The sequence below is a fragment of the Delphinapterus leucas genome, chromosome 13 (assembly GCF_059928025.1).
Source record: "Delphinapterus leucas isolate spDelLeu-1000000601 "Yukka" chromosome 13, BTC_Dleu_Yukka2, whole genome shotgun sequence".
NCBI classification, from domain to species: domain Eukaryota; kingdom Metazoa; phylum Chordata; class Mammalia; order Artiodactyla; family Monodontidae; genus Delphinapterus; species Delphinapterus leucas.
In genome coordinates this window covers 39597786-39612623 of record NC_143141.1, presented here as the reverse complement: position 1 = coordinate 39612623, position 14838 = coordinate 39597786, and the positions used below count along the sequence as shown (strand labels likewise).

At 46.0% G+C, this 14838-nt stretch overlaps 1 protein-coding gene across 2 annotated transcripts in view; it reads right to left on the bottom strand.

Moving 5' to 3' along the window:
• Positions 1-4488: 4488 nt before the first annotated feature.
• Positions 4489-14838, bottom strand: part of SPRED2 (sprouty related EVH1 domain containing 2) — a 121483-nt gene continuing 111133 nt past the window's right edge. For both annotated transcript variants that reach the window (XM_089923089.1, XM_022597201.3), the window contains 2 exons: positions 7670-7819; positions 4489-5210 (listed from right to left, as the gene is read on the bottom strand). In XM_089923089.1, coding sequence (XP_089779215.1) covers positions 4545-5210; positions 7670-7819 — 816 coding nt within the window. In that variant the 3' untranslated portion in view covers positions 4489-4544. The remainder of the gene's footprint in view (positions 5211-7669; positions 7820-14838) is intronic.

The following is a 14838-nucleotide window of genomic DNA, read 5'->3' as shown; positions in this document are numbered from 1 at the left end:
CTGATTTTCTGGGGGGCGCCCACCATTAAGGGTGAGTCGTAACTAGCAACGGGAGTGCAGCAGGGAGAAACAGAGGCCCAGGAGATGAGGCCACCGACTCACACCCCAAAGGCCACAGAAGCGGGGCTGGAGGTTGAGGAAGGCGGCTCTGTAAGGCAGGTTGTGTGCACTGGCTCCTAAGGAATCAGCCAGCCCTGTGCCCTTCCGCAGACTTCGAGGGCTGTGAAGGGATCTGGGAGGGCCAGCAACGAAGAAAAACCTAATTTAGAATTGCAGAGAGGTTCAGAAAAAGAAATCCCAACACACATTTTGTAGGTCTCCATACTCACAAAATATCCACAATGGCTTCGGCCTCCTGTACTTCAAAAGATGCTGTCCTTTCCAGGTCTTGGTGTTTCCTAGGGTCCCAGAATAGAGGAGGAATTGAGGAAGGAAGGAGCATTTTGAAGCACCTCCTGAGTATTGCACTGTAACGATAGTGTGAATTGTAATCATTGAGCCTCATGACATGCTGAGGGTGGGTATTATCCCACTTGTTACACCCAGGGAAACTGAGGCTCAGAAGGGTGACATCACTTGCCCAAGGGCTAATGGCTAGTAACTAATGACTAGTAACGTGTTTCTCTACCCCTGCTTCCTCACCTGTGAAGTGGAGATGAACCCTGTACTCCGAAGAGGGTTGAAGGAGATGACGGATGTAGAGCCCAGCTCCTGGCTGAGCACACAGGGCACCAGATGACAAATGAATCCTGTAGCAGCCCGGACTGGGCAAGGCTCTTCCTGGTGCCCACTTTTCAAACCCACAAACAGGGAGCGGGTGGACAGAGCTATCAGTGAGGCCTGGCAAGGACCTGGGCTCTGCAGTCAGTCATCTGGTTTGGTCCTTGCCTCATGAGACCACAGGTTACCTTAGTTACTTACCCTTTCTAAGCCTCAGTTCCTCAACTTCAAATAGGGATGACAGGAGGGATGTGCCTTGGAGGGTGTCGTGAGGTCAGATCTTGGGCCCCCTGAAGCTCTGGACATGCCTTCCAAGTTCTCTTTTTTTTAAAAATCAGAGCCATTTATTCAGGATTGTCATAATCAGTGAATGAATGTATACTGTCTCAGCAAATATTATTTTTCTACTTCACCAATTCTCCTTCAGAGCAATCCCTCTATTTACCATCAAACCTCTTGAAAACATGTTTTACGTTTGATGTTTTTATTGACTCCATGTTGACTCTTTACCCCCTATTAACCTGGTTTGTGCCCCTCCCAGTCTAATGAAAGAGCTCCTATGAAGTTCTCTAATCATCTCTTAATTACCAATCTTCACGGCTTGTTTCTCTCCATTCACTTTCTAATTCCCAGCATCTCCTGTCGCTTTTCACCTTTGCCAGTGGTTTGGAAAAGTCACCCCTTTTGGCAAGAGTCAAGACTAATATGAAGGGACCCCTCTGCACATCTCTTTTTAAGGCCCCTACTTGGTTCTCTAGAGAAGAAGCTGAAATTTTCTTCTGTGACCCTTAAAGGACTCCACACTTTATTTCCTTCAAGGGATTGTCACTGTAACATTTGAGTATCCAAAGATCCCATTTGGAACTGAAAGTGGGCCAAATATCACTAAAATCCAACCGCTCTGAGGAGACCAAGGATCTTGGAGTTTTAACAGTTGTGTTCTGTGAGAAACTATCTTCCAAACTCCACACACACTCTCTTAAGGTTCAGCAGGAATCAGTGGGAAACAACCCGGAGGAAGCACAGCGGCTCCCTCTGTGGAGCACGCATGGGGGAAGCCAGGCCGAGGGAGAGGGGGTGTTCCCTGGGCGGTGATACAGCATTCTTTTCACTTGAGGCATCTGAGCCCAAGGAGCTGCAGTCTCCCCCGGGGAATATGAATGACATAACCAGAGGCGGGAAGGGCCTCAAAAACAGACCGGTGTCCACACATCCTCCTCGAAAGGAAACCCTTTCCCATCCTGTGTGCGAGAGCTCCCACGTCCGCAGAGGCTCGAACGCCACCCTGTCTCCAGACAAACATCCCAAAGCCAGCGATCTGATAGGATGTGTTTATATTTACATGGTACATTTTAAAGCAATGGCTACATTGGTCATACATATTAGAAACCATAAAAAAAAGTTAAGAACTAAAATGTACATCATACACTTGTATATATATTTTTTACACAGAGGTAAAAAGGCTTATTATAAAAAAATCAATACAACGGGGTTTTTAGTATACAGGTAAAGAATGAATTATGCTTCAGGCACTTTAATTTGTTAATGTGAGCAAATAGCTTGGTGGGTTTTTTTTGGGGGGGTGGGGGGAGGTTCGGGGAAAGCTTCCAAACAAACTCTTTTGGTTAATGTTTTGTTACCACAGATACAAAAATAAAATCTGAATAATTTCTCTTAGGTGGTTGACATCAGTATGGCAAAGCTGACTGGGAAAATACTACACACGGTTAGGCTGCAGTGTGGCAGTTAGAGAGAGACGTATTTACATAAATGTCCCCATGGCTGTCCTTGTACCTTCTACACAAACGAAAAAGGATACGCGGAGTAAGAGTCACTAGCGTTAACTCTTCAAAGGGGTGGAAAAGGACAAGGGGTAAAGGAAGATAGAAACAGATAATGAATAAACAGGGCAAACAAAAGCGGCTGGGATAGGTGTATTCTTACTGAAATAAATAGGGACGCTTGAACTGAGGTCTAACAAAACATACATTAGTGTTGTGCTTTGTAGAGAGGAGACCTTGAGAAAGACCCTGAGAAAATGCCTCAGGACGGGGGAGAAGATGGTCTTTCGGCAGCATTTGGAGGCTGGCTGAAGGTTTCTAGATGTTCTCCAGGCTGGGAAGTGGCTCTTTTCTTGCATCACCAGATTAACAGCTCTCTGCTCCTTTCCCAAACTGGAAGACCCAAACCAGTCACTTCGACAAACGAAAACGTCTACCAACAAACTCATAAGCACACTGGGTATTTACATCGGTGATCTGATAAAGAAATGCAAAGGGCTCTCAGGTGAGCTGAAAACATTCCCAGGAAGGTAAGTGTGGCTAGCACTTTCCCAATATGATTGGCAGACTAGAAAAAAAAGTCCCTTTCCTTGGAGACTGATGTCCTGTGTGCAATTGAGAAGGGGTGGGGGGAGTGGGGAGAGAGGAATGAGGCCATGCACTCAGCTGGCAATAATCACAGGAAGATCATGGTGGGAAGAGCCAGCGCTGACAAGCCTGTCCCCTATGGTCTCCACGGCGTTCTGATTGTACTGTGCTAGGTACAGGTAACCACTCTTCACTTTTCTGCAACAACATTTGGCTATTCCTTGCAATATATTAGAAAAATACTCTTTTCCAGCTAATTAGAAGCCTCCTACGTGGCAAGGCGACAGGTGGACCCAGCCTGCTGACCTAACCATCCGTGCACCCAAAGTGGCAAGTTTGGGTTTGCAGGAGAAAGACACTTAGGCATCGGAAGGGTTTTTACATATGGCCTTGTTTTTTCCCAAGTGTAAACGAAGGATTTGGTGACGTGAAATTGAGTCCAAAATGAAAACAAAAACACAAACCCATGAACAAAATGCAACCCACCACTCTTCAAATTGATGACATTTAAAATTTCCCCCAGTTAATAGAAAATAGCCACTGGGGGGAAAAAAGCTCCCATAAGTTTTATTTACAACCTTTAGCGTTTCTCAACTGGACCGTGTTCAGGAGGTTTGAAGAGACTATTTGGTTTGCAAAACAATGAGCAAAATTTCTTACTTCATTAGCGGTTTCTTCTGATATTGCTAAATTTTTACAAGTGGCGGTGACATAATTTTAAAAAGTTCTCCTTTGGGGTAACCAGGGAGGCTCGGAGAAACCTGGAATCCCCTTTCTAGCCCTGGTCTGAGAGGATGCGATGCAGTTTAAAGACTTTTCCTGATTCTCGCAAGTTAATCTGAAGTTAAGGCTCAGTTCTCAGTCATTTTACGAGAGAATGTTTTGCATCAGTGAGTAACTGACCGACTTTTTTGGGGGGAGGGGTGTGGAGACAGAAGATGATGGGCTCAAGGTAGAAACTGCAGCTTACATGGGAAGTTTGGCTTTAGAAAAGTTAAAGCGATCTCGTTTTGTGGTAGAAGTTTGTTAACTAGCTCACCTCCTACACATAATAACTGACTGCAGGTTAAAATACATCTGGCAGGGTTTCATCATTCTGGCATTCCATTTCCACAGGAACCTGAGGAAGCAAACTCGTCAGCCACAGGCAAGCTCAACCAAGAGAAAGATGGTCTTCGGAGCTCCTGGAAAAACCAACGACAAAACCCACCAAAAAATCAGCAGTTCCCACTGAAGGCGCCTTGGAACTGGACGAGGTGGGCAGGAAGGACATGAAATCAACACCTGTATGATGAGACGGTTAGCTTGATTAGATTGTTAATAATACACGAGGGTCTGGGCGGCGGCTCCTTGCCTTAGAACACTGTGTGCGCACACGTGGGTGAGACTGATGCAGGGGTGCAGAGTACGGCACCTTGGGGCTGTGGATGGAGGGCGGTGGGGAGGGAAACCGAGTCACACAGCTGCTTTGTGCTTCCCGCCGCAGCACCTGCACATCACTCCGCAGTGGTAGCAGGCCCGCAGGGGCAGGTAACAGCACATACAGGGGGCCAAGAAAGACAAGGCGATAAGGGCCATCCACCGGAGGCAAAACTTCTCGTCGCTAGTATCGCACGAGCACGGGTCTGTATAGTCCCCCTCGGGGTCTGACATACAGTGATAGAGCATGCTGTCCGCACACCACATACAGCTCACCCGGCGGATGCAAGTTCTCACGGAGTCGGGCGCATCCTGACAGTGGCCCCTCCGGTTCTCCTCGTGGTTGAACATGTCGCGGCAGTACTCGCACCGAGAGCGCTCCCCGTCCTCTTTCCGCCGCCGGGACTTGCCCCGGGAGGGCTGGGTCTTGATCACGCTGCCTCCGCGCCCTTTAGGGTCCTCGCCGAGGCCAAAGTCTGAGGAGTCCACGTAGGGGTAGTTGTAGTCGTGCTTGGGGACCTCGCCCTTGGCGAAGCGCACGTAGGAGTCCGCGTCCTCCGAGGGGTCCAGGTATTTGCCCCTCACCGGCGCGTGCCGGTAATCCTCGTAGCCCGTCATCCAGATCTTCTCCCGGGGGTTGATGCGCACGATCTCCTCGTCGTCGTCCGGGAAGCTCACCTGGCGGTAGGGCCTTGGCATCGGCTGCCCCAGGAAAAAGGAGGCGTTACTTCATAGCAGTGGCAAAACAAACCTCCGATATGCATCTTTCACCTTGGCAAAGGCATTGCTTTAAGGAACTGACCCATCCTGTAATTACTGAACAGCTTGTGGGTCAAAGATGTATTTCAAATTGTGAGTCCCAATCCCTTCCTGGGTCAGGAAGTCAATTTAATGGGTGGAGACCAGCATTTCCCCCCCTTTCTGTTGCAGTATTACCATATATGGGGGGGGAAGTATACACAGCGTAAGAGTAAAGTGAATTTTCAGAAGCTGGACATGCCCAGATCAGAAAGCAGAACTTGAGGCCTCCCTAGAATATCCTCAACCTCCCTTCTGTGACCCCCACCCCTAAGGTAAGGAACAGTGATTTCTAACAGCTTAGATTAGTTTCACCTGTTTTTGTACAGCATGCTCTCTTTTTTAAGACTGGTTTCTTTTTTGTTCAGAGAAACAGCAGAACACTAGAGTGCACTGCATATTACAAGGTAAGTACCCTTGTTATCTTTGTGTACATAACATGTGCCTACTGGGCCATGATATAAAACGCATGTGTCACTGTGGGTCATGTGCAAAACAGCAAACTATGAGGCTCAGAAGTACCTTGTAATCTGGCTGGGAAGATAAGATGTTGAGATATGCAAAGGGTAAGAGTACAGGCTCCAGAGGCCAACTGTGTTTGAATCCTGCCAGGATCTCACAGGTGGTGAGCAGCAGAGCTGGAATCTGAGCCTGGGATGGCCCAACGCAGGGCCACACCCTCTAGCCTTCAAACCCAACCTGCATCCCTTAGGGAGGAATAGTCATCTCTGCAGGTTGTCCCGTTACAGTTTGCATCAGTGCCTTGTCCAGAGGAGCAGGTGCTGAATACATAGTTATTGAGTTGATGCAGGTAAGCCTGCCTTGCACAGGGCATCCCAGTTGTGGCAAACAATGAGATTTTCCACCTTCGACGCCCTTTGAGCATGAAGGCTTTTTTGTACGCGGGCCTCTCCCGCTGCAGAGCACAGGCTCCGGACACGCAGGCCCAGTGGCCATGACTCACGGGCCCAGCCGCTCCACGGCATGTGGGATCTTCCCGGACCAGGGCACGAACCCGTGTCCCCTGCATCGGCAGGCGGACTCTCAACCAACCACTGCGCCACCAGGGAAGCCCCGAGCATGAAGGCTTTTTAAGGGATGAGGAGCATGGCTCTGAGCAAACCCACTGGAGTGGAATTCGGACCATGAAATTTACCAGCAAGTCGCTAAGCCTCAGGCTTGGTTTCCCTGACGATCAAACTGCATAGGGCTACTGAAAGAATGAAGAGAAAGAATCTGTGTGGTGTCAGCATAGGGCCGGTCACACAGGATGTGCTTGGTACCTGTTGCCAATATTGTCATTATAATATTGTCCTAGAATTTATCACATGGTGATTAGCTTTACTCATCACTTCCCACCAGACTGTGAGCTCTGTGAAGGCAAGGGCCACGTCTCACAGGCTCTGATTTGCCCTAATTCCTGCCAGGTTCTTCATGTCAGAGCTTCCCCAACTTTGGAAAATCACAATCCTTCATTATTTCAAAACAAATCTTGGGAGCTGACACAGACTTTGCTAATAATTTATTTTGCAGAGTAAGGAGAATCAAAAAGTCAATTCCCATCTATTGCTCCCATAATGTGATTTTAAAAAAGAACTTTTAATGCCAAAAATATTAGGAAGCACACACAGTAAAATGGATTTTGAAAAAAAGTCATATCAATCTATGTTATAAAACCTCAGTGCCTCGTGCTTTTTCTCTTTTCAAAGCAGACTGGTGGCCACATCACCCACGTGGGCACCAGTCCACACCCCACAGTTTGAGAACCTGCTCTGAAAAACGGCCGCTTGGTAAATATTTGTTGAATTACTGAATTCCAGCTACAGCTCCCCAAGCAAGCCTGGGCCTGCAGCCCGCGATGCCAGGGCGCTCAAGCCAAGTGTACAGTATTCTGTGGTCCCAATCGCAGTTCTGTGCTTTCACACAAAGCCGGGAGGCCCTTTGGACACGGGAACGCACAGTGTTAGCGTATGCTAACGCACAGTATGCTAGCAGGAGGTAGCATAGTGCCCTGCGTGAGCGGAGACCTGCGTTTGCATCTTGTTCCAGCAGGGACTCTGTCTCCCTAAGCCTCGAGCGTCCCCATCTCTCAACTGGGGATGCGGAGGACCTGCTTGTGGGTGATTTGTGAGGATAAAAGGAGATAAAGCACATGAAGGGCTTGGCGAGGTGCCCGGCGCACAGAAGACTCTGCGTTGAGGGTGAGTCACCCGCACCACCTCCAATATGGGGGCGGAGGTACTAAGTAGGAGAAGAGAAGAGGCCTAGGCTCTGGCGTGCAGCTGAACGCCAGGGGAAGGAGGCTGTTCTGGGATCAGGAGCCGCCCACCCCATGACCCCCCAGGAACGAGACCGCCGCTCACCTGTTCGAGGTGATAGTGGTCCGTGGGGTATGGGTCGTGGAGGTGGCCCAGGGTATAAATCCTCCGGTGCTCACAGGACGTGGGGGAGGAGACTGTGCGAGGAGGTTGTTCCCTCTTCTGAGACGAATTAGAAGAACTGTCTGTAGCTGTCTGTGTAGAAGGAGATAGCCGTGAGTTAATTAAAAAAACAAAAACCAAACCCGCACAAAAACCTAACACACCATCTACGCACACTGGTGGCGTCTCGGATTCCCCAGAATCTTGAGTTTATCCTGGCTATGGGAGGCCGGAGGACCCCTGAAGGGCCAGGTTGTTTAAACACGGCAGGCAGAGAAACCCAGCCACAGACCCTGGAAAGCTGGGTTTGTTTTCTCAAACTGTGGGAGCAGTGACCGGCTTTGGGGAAGGGCTCACAGCACCAGGCCTCCTGCTGGTGCGCTCCAGCTGGATCAAGAATGGTCACCTGTTTGTGGCCCTGGCTGCGAGGTCCTCGGGTAAGCAGAGGAGATGCAAACAAGCAAGAATCAAACACATATGTTCCTTTGTGGGGCTAATCCCAGCCTGGGGACGTCTCAGAGATGAAGGATACCTCAGGGGTATCATAGGTACTGGCTTTCCAGGAAGAAATTTTGTAATCTTCGGCTCGGAGGCAAGCCTGGGGGTCACCATCTCTGGAGAGGGAGAGCAGAGCTGTTTTCTCAGTAGAGGCGACGAGTTCAGATTGGAGCCTGCATGATGGTGTCTTAGGAAGGTGATCAGCTATCAGAATGGACTGTGGCTGTGGACAGAGCACAGGCCCTCTCGCCTCCCTGTATGCCCACCACCTAAGTGCTTCATGCTCCCCGGTGACCCCAGGTGATGGTCACTCTCCACATCCCTGGGGCCCAGGAGCCACATGCTCATAAAGACTTTTGTCAAGTACAGCTGACAACTGCCTTTAAAACCAGGGCCCCTCAGAATTCTCACTACACCTCTACTTCCTTAGAGTGATGGACCCCACCCGCCCCTTTTTTTTTTTCGCAAATAAATGCAAAGATTTTCCTTGATATCTAGGTGTCCTATTTCTGGTAAATATCTAGGAACTCCTCCTTTGCTGTTGCTTCTCACTTTTATATTCCCCTTATCGTATTTGCTTATTTATTTATCTCCTTTTATTTTCCGTTCGTGTCATAGATCCTCCAAAGAGCAAGGTAAGGTTGAAACAAATAGACTTATAAAAGTTTTATTCCCCCCCATTTATAAAGTAATAAATGCTTAGAAAAATGGGAGTATAAGTATCCAGGAAAAAGAAAAGACACCCGTATTTCCATTATGCTGCACAACTGACGTTAATTTTTAAAACCTGGTGGACACGTGCAGCATGCCTTGGGAAACCCAAGCCTCCTGGATTTTTCTTTGATTCGGTTTGGTTCATGTGATGCAGGGCTGATGCTGTTTCCAGTCCCACAATCCAGTGACTAATTCAGATATGAACACCCACACAGTCCTCCCTGAGGCAATACGGAGAGATTTCTGATGGAGAGGTCAGAAAAGATGCTGTCTGTCTCTATCTCTGAAGTTAAGAGCTAAGGGTCCTGTAAGCCTGGAATCCTGGTGAGGAGGCAGGGAAAGAAACTGTATGAGGATGAAGTGAGGCAAAACCAAGGGAAGAAGGCCCCCGCAGACACCACTTGAGCTTCTACATCCAGCCAAGCCTGAATCCTGTCCACCCTAAGATGTCCCAAAGATAAGAGCCAACTCCCTTTGATAATTTAACCCAGAATGCGTTGGGTTCGTCCCTTGGGTGCACTTTTCCCCCATTCCCGATTCCTTCTCTGTGGCAGCCTTCCACCTGCATAACATTCCTGGCCTCTCTCTCGCCTCACTCCTCTGCAGCAGGTGGAATGGAACAGGGTGTCCAGAGCCTGCTACTTTCCTCCTCTACCTCTTGGGAGCCACCCAACTGGCAAATTGCATGTGCTGGCAACCATTCTTGGGACTGTGCGGTCTACTTGGAGGTCGAGGGCCCACCCCATTGTGGGGAGGGTGTGGAGACCCAGCACGCGTGTGCCTGGTGGGGCAGGTCTGTCTAATCCTGGGGTCCATCCCTGGAATGTCCACTTCCCACAGGTGTAAGCCAGCACTAACCTCATCAGTAAAGAAAGGGCTCCTATCTTTTTTTCTCAACTGGTTCAGAACTCAGACAGGAAAGAGTTGCTATTTACCCCTCAAATCCCAGCAACTGAAAGAGACCAGACTGATATACAAGAATTTTTACTTTCTTCTAAACTCTGGTCTGTCCTCCAAGTCTCACCCACCCTTTCCTTATGTCTTTGGAGATCCTGCCTCCCTCTTTTAACACACCGGTGGTTGTAAGTTGACAGCACGACAAAGCAAACAACCCTTAACAGTCTCACATTATGTGAAGGCTTATGATGTGTCAGGCCCTGGCTACATGTGAACACCACTGCAGGCAAAATATTGTCTCCACATCACACACAGGAAAACAGAGACTCGGAGAAATTCGGGATCCTGCCGACCAGTGGCAGGCAACCACTGGCAGGGCTGGACAGAAATGCAGACCCTGCCCCCCCAAGCACGGTGGGATCTCAACGCACCACATCGCTGCTTTGCAAACCCAGGAGAGCCCACGCCAGTGCCTGCTCTGTGTTAATCTTGGTGAGATTAATACGAGTACAACTATTCCAAGTAAGACAGTGTGCCCTGACTCATACAAACTCAGGAGAAAAAGGGATGGTGTCTCAGAATACAAAGGTTTCAAAATAAAATGGACAACCTGGAAGAAATGGACAAATTCTTAGAAATGCACAACCTGCCAAGACTGAATCAGGAAGAAATAGAAAATATGAACAGACCAATCACAAGCAATGAAATTGAAACTGTGATTAAAAATCTTCCAACAAACAAAAGCCCAGGACCAGACTGCTTCACAGGCGAATTCTATGAAACATTTAGAGAAGAGCTAACACCTATACTTCTCAAACTCTTCCAAAATATAGCAGAGGGAGGAACACTCCCAAACTCATTCTATGAGGCCACCATCACCCTGATACCAAAACCAGAAAAGTATGTCACAAATAAAGAAAACTACAGGCCAATATCATTGATGAACATAGATGCAAAAATCCTCAACAGAATACTAGCAAACAGAATCCAACAGCACATTAAAAGGATCATACACCATGATCAAGTGGGGTTTATTCCAGGAATGCAAGGATTCTTCAATATACACAAATCAATCAACGTGATACACCATATTAACAAATTGAAGGAGAAAAACCATATGATCATCTCAATAGATGCAGAGAAAGCTTTCAACAAAATTCAACACCCATTTATGATAAAAACCCTGCAGAAAGTAGGCATAGAGGGAACTTTCCCCAACATAATAAAGGCCATATATGACAAACCCACAGCCAACATTGTCCTCAATGGTGAAAAACTGAAAGCATTTCCACTAAGATCAGGAACAAGACAAGGTTGCCCACTCTCACCACTCTTATTCAACATAGTTTTGGAAGTTTTAGCCACAGCAATCAGAGAAGGAAATAAAAGGAATCCAAAACGGAAAAGAAGAAGTAAAGCTGTCACTGTTTGCAGATGACATGATACTATACATAGAGAATCCTAAAGATGCTACCAGAAAACTACTAGAGCTAAACAATGAATTTGGTAAAGTAGCAGGATACAAAATTAATGCACAGAAATCTCTGGCATTCCTATACACTAATGATGAAAAATCTGAAAGTGAAATCAAGAAAACACACCCATTTACCACTGCAAGAAAAAGAATAAAAGATCTAGGAATAAACCTACCTAAGGAGACAAAAGACCTGTATGCAGAAAATAATAAGACACTGACGAAACAAATTAAAGATGATACAAACAGGTGGAGCGATATACCATGTTCTTGGATTGGAAGAATCAACACTGTGAAAATGACTCTACTACCCAAAGCAATCTACAGATTCAATGCAATCCCTATCAAACTACCACTGGCATTTTTCACAGAACTAGAAAAAAATATTTCACAATTTGTATGGAAACACAAAAGAGCCCGAATAGCCAAAGCAATCTTGAGAAAGAAAAACGGAGCTGAAGGAATCAGGCTCCCTGACTTCAGGCTATACTTAAAACTACAGTAATCAAGACAGTATGGTGCTGGCACAAAAACAGAAAGATAGATCAATGGAACAGGATAGAAAGCCCAGAGATAAACCCACACACATATGGTCACCTTATCTTTGATAAAGGAGGCAGGAATGCACAGTGGAGAAAGGACAGCCTCTTCAATAAGTAGGGCTGGGAAAACTGGACAGGTACATGTAAAAGTATGAGATTAGATCACTCCCTAACACCATACACAAAAATAAGCTCAAAATGCATTAAAAACCTAAATGTAAGGCCAGAAACTATCAAACTCTTAGAGGAAAACATAGGCAGAACAGTCTATGACATAAACCACAGCAAGATCCTTTCTGACCCACCACCTAGAGTAATGGAAATAAAAACAAAAATAAACAAATGGGACCTAATGAAACTTCAAAGCTTTTGCACAGCAAAGGAAAGCATAAAGAAGACCAAAAGACAACCCTCAGAATGGGAGAAAATATTTGCAAATGAAGCAACTGACAAAGGATTAATTTCCAAAATTTACAAGCAGCTCATGCAGCTCAATAACAAAAAAACAAACAACCCAATCCAAAAATATGCAGAAGACCTAAATAGACATTTCTCCAAAGAAGATATACAGACTGCCAACAAATCCATGAAAGAATGCTCAACGTCATTCATCATCAGGGAAATGCAAATCAAAACTACAATGAGATATCATCTCACACAAGTCAGAATGGCCATCATCAAAAAATCTAGAAACAATAAATGCTGCAGAGGGTGTGGAGAAAAGGGAACACTCTTGCACTGCTGGTGGGAATGTGAATTGGTTCAGCCACTATGGAGAACAGTATGGAGGTTCCTTAAAAAACTACAAATAGAACTACCATATGACCCAGCAATCCCACTACTGGGCATATACCCTGAGAAAACCAAAATTCAAAAAGAGTCATGTACCAAAATGTTCACTGCAGCTCTATTTACAATAGCCTGGAGATGGAAACAACCTAAGTGCCCATCATCGGATGAATGGATAAAGAAGATGTGGCACATATATACAATGGAATATTACTCAGCCATACAAAGAAACGAAATTGAGCTATTTGTAATGAGGTGGATAGACCTAGAGTCTGTCATACAGAGTGAAGTCAGAAAGAAAAAGACAAATACCGTATCCTAACACATATATATGGAATTTAAGGAAAAAAAATGTCATGAAGAACATAGGGGTAAGATAGGAATAAAGACGCAGAGCTACTGGAGAACGGACTTGAGGATATGGGGAGGGGGAAGGGTGAGCTGTGACAGGACGAGAGAGAGTCATGGACATATATACACTTACAAATGTAGTAAGGTAGATAGCTAGTGGGAAGCAGCCGCATGGCACAGGGATATTGGCTCGGTGCTTTGTGACAGCCTGGAGGGGTGGGATAGGGAGGGTGGGAGGGAGGGAGATGCAAGAGGGAAGACATATGGGAACATATGTATATGTATAACTGATTCACTTTGTTACAAAGCAGAAACTAACACACCATTGTAAAGCAATTATACCCCAATAAAGATGTTAAAAAAAAATAAGGCAACCCTCAGAATGGGAGAAAATATTTGCAAATGAAGCAACTGACAAAGGATTAATCTCCAAAATTTATAAGCAGCTCATGCAGCTCAATAACAGAAAAACAAACAACCCAATCCAAAAATGGGCAGAAGACCTAAATAGACATTTCTCCAAAGAAGATATACAGATTGCCAACAAACACATGAAAGAATGCTCAACATCACTAATCATTAGAGAAATGCAAATCAAAGCTACAGTGAGATATCATCTCACACCAGTCAGAATGGCCATCATCAAAAAATCTAGAAACAGTAAATGCTGGAGAGGGTGTGGAGAAAAGGGAACACTCTTGCACTGTTGGTGGGAATGTGAATCGGTACAGCTACTATGGAGAACAGTATGGAGGTTCCTTAAAAAACTACAAATAGAACTACCGTATGACCCAGCAATCCCACTACTGGGCATATACCCTGAGAAAACCATAATTCAAAAAGACACATGCACCCCAATGTTCATTGCAGCACTATTTACAATAGCCCGGAGATGGCAACAACCTAAGTGTCCATCATCGGATGAATGGATAAAGAAGATGTGGCACATATATACAATGGAATATTACTCAGGCATAAAAAGAAACGAAATTGAGATATTTGTAATGAAGTGGATAGACCTAGAGTCTGTCATACAGAGTGAAGTAAGTCAGAAGGAGAGAGACAAATACTGTATGCTAACACAAATATATGGAATTTAAGAAAAAAAAATACTGTCATGAAGAACCTAAGGGTATGACAGGAAGAAAGACTGTGTCCTACTAGACCTACTAGAGAATGGACTTGAGGATATGGGGAGGGGTAAGGGGAAGGTGTGACAAAGCGAGAGAGAGGCATGGACATATATACACTACCAAGCGTAAGGTAGATAGCTAGTGGGAAGCAGCCGCATAGCACAGGGAGATCAGCTCGGTGCTTTGTGACAGCCTGGAGGGGTGGGATAGGGAGGGTGGGAGGGAGGGAGACACAAGAGGGAAGAGATATGGGAACATATGTATATGTATAACTGATTCACTTTGTTATAAAGTAGAAAGTAACACACCATTGTAAAGCAATTATACCCCAATAAAGATGTTAAGAATACAAAGGTTTCTACAGATCTCAATAAATACTTTCTGAATCAGTAGATAAGGGCCCTTCAGTATGATTCAAATCTCAAGGGTTAAACTCTTATCCAACACCCGTGTGCCAGGCACGTCTTAGGTTAGAAGCTACCCTCGTACTGAACACTGTAATACGCACTTGCCATTTAGTTCTTGGAAACTCAGTTAACACATCCCTCACCTGGTGTTAGTCACCTGAATCCACCCTGTTTTCTGTGACCTGTGTCCAGGTTAACAATGTAGGGAAAGTCATTCTGAGAAATGAGGCACACCCGGTATTTCCTAGTACTCCTCAGCCAATCAGACTCTCCCTTCTAATGCTCCCATCTTTCCTCCCCAGCCCCG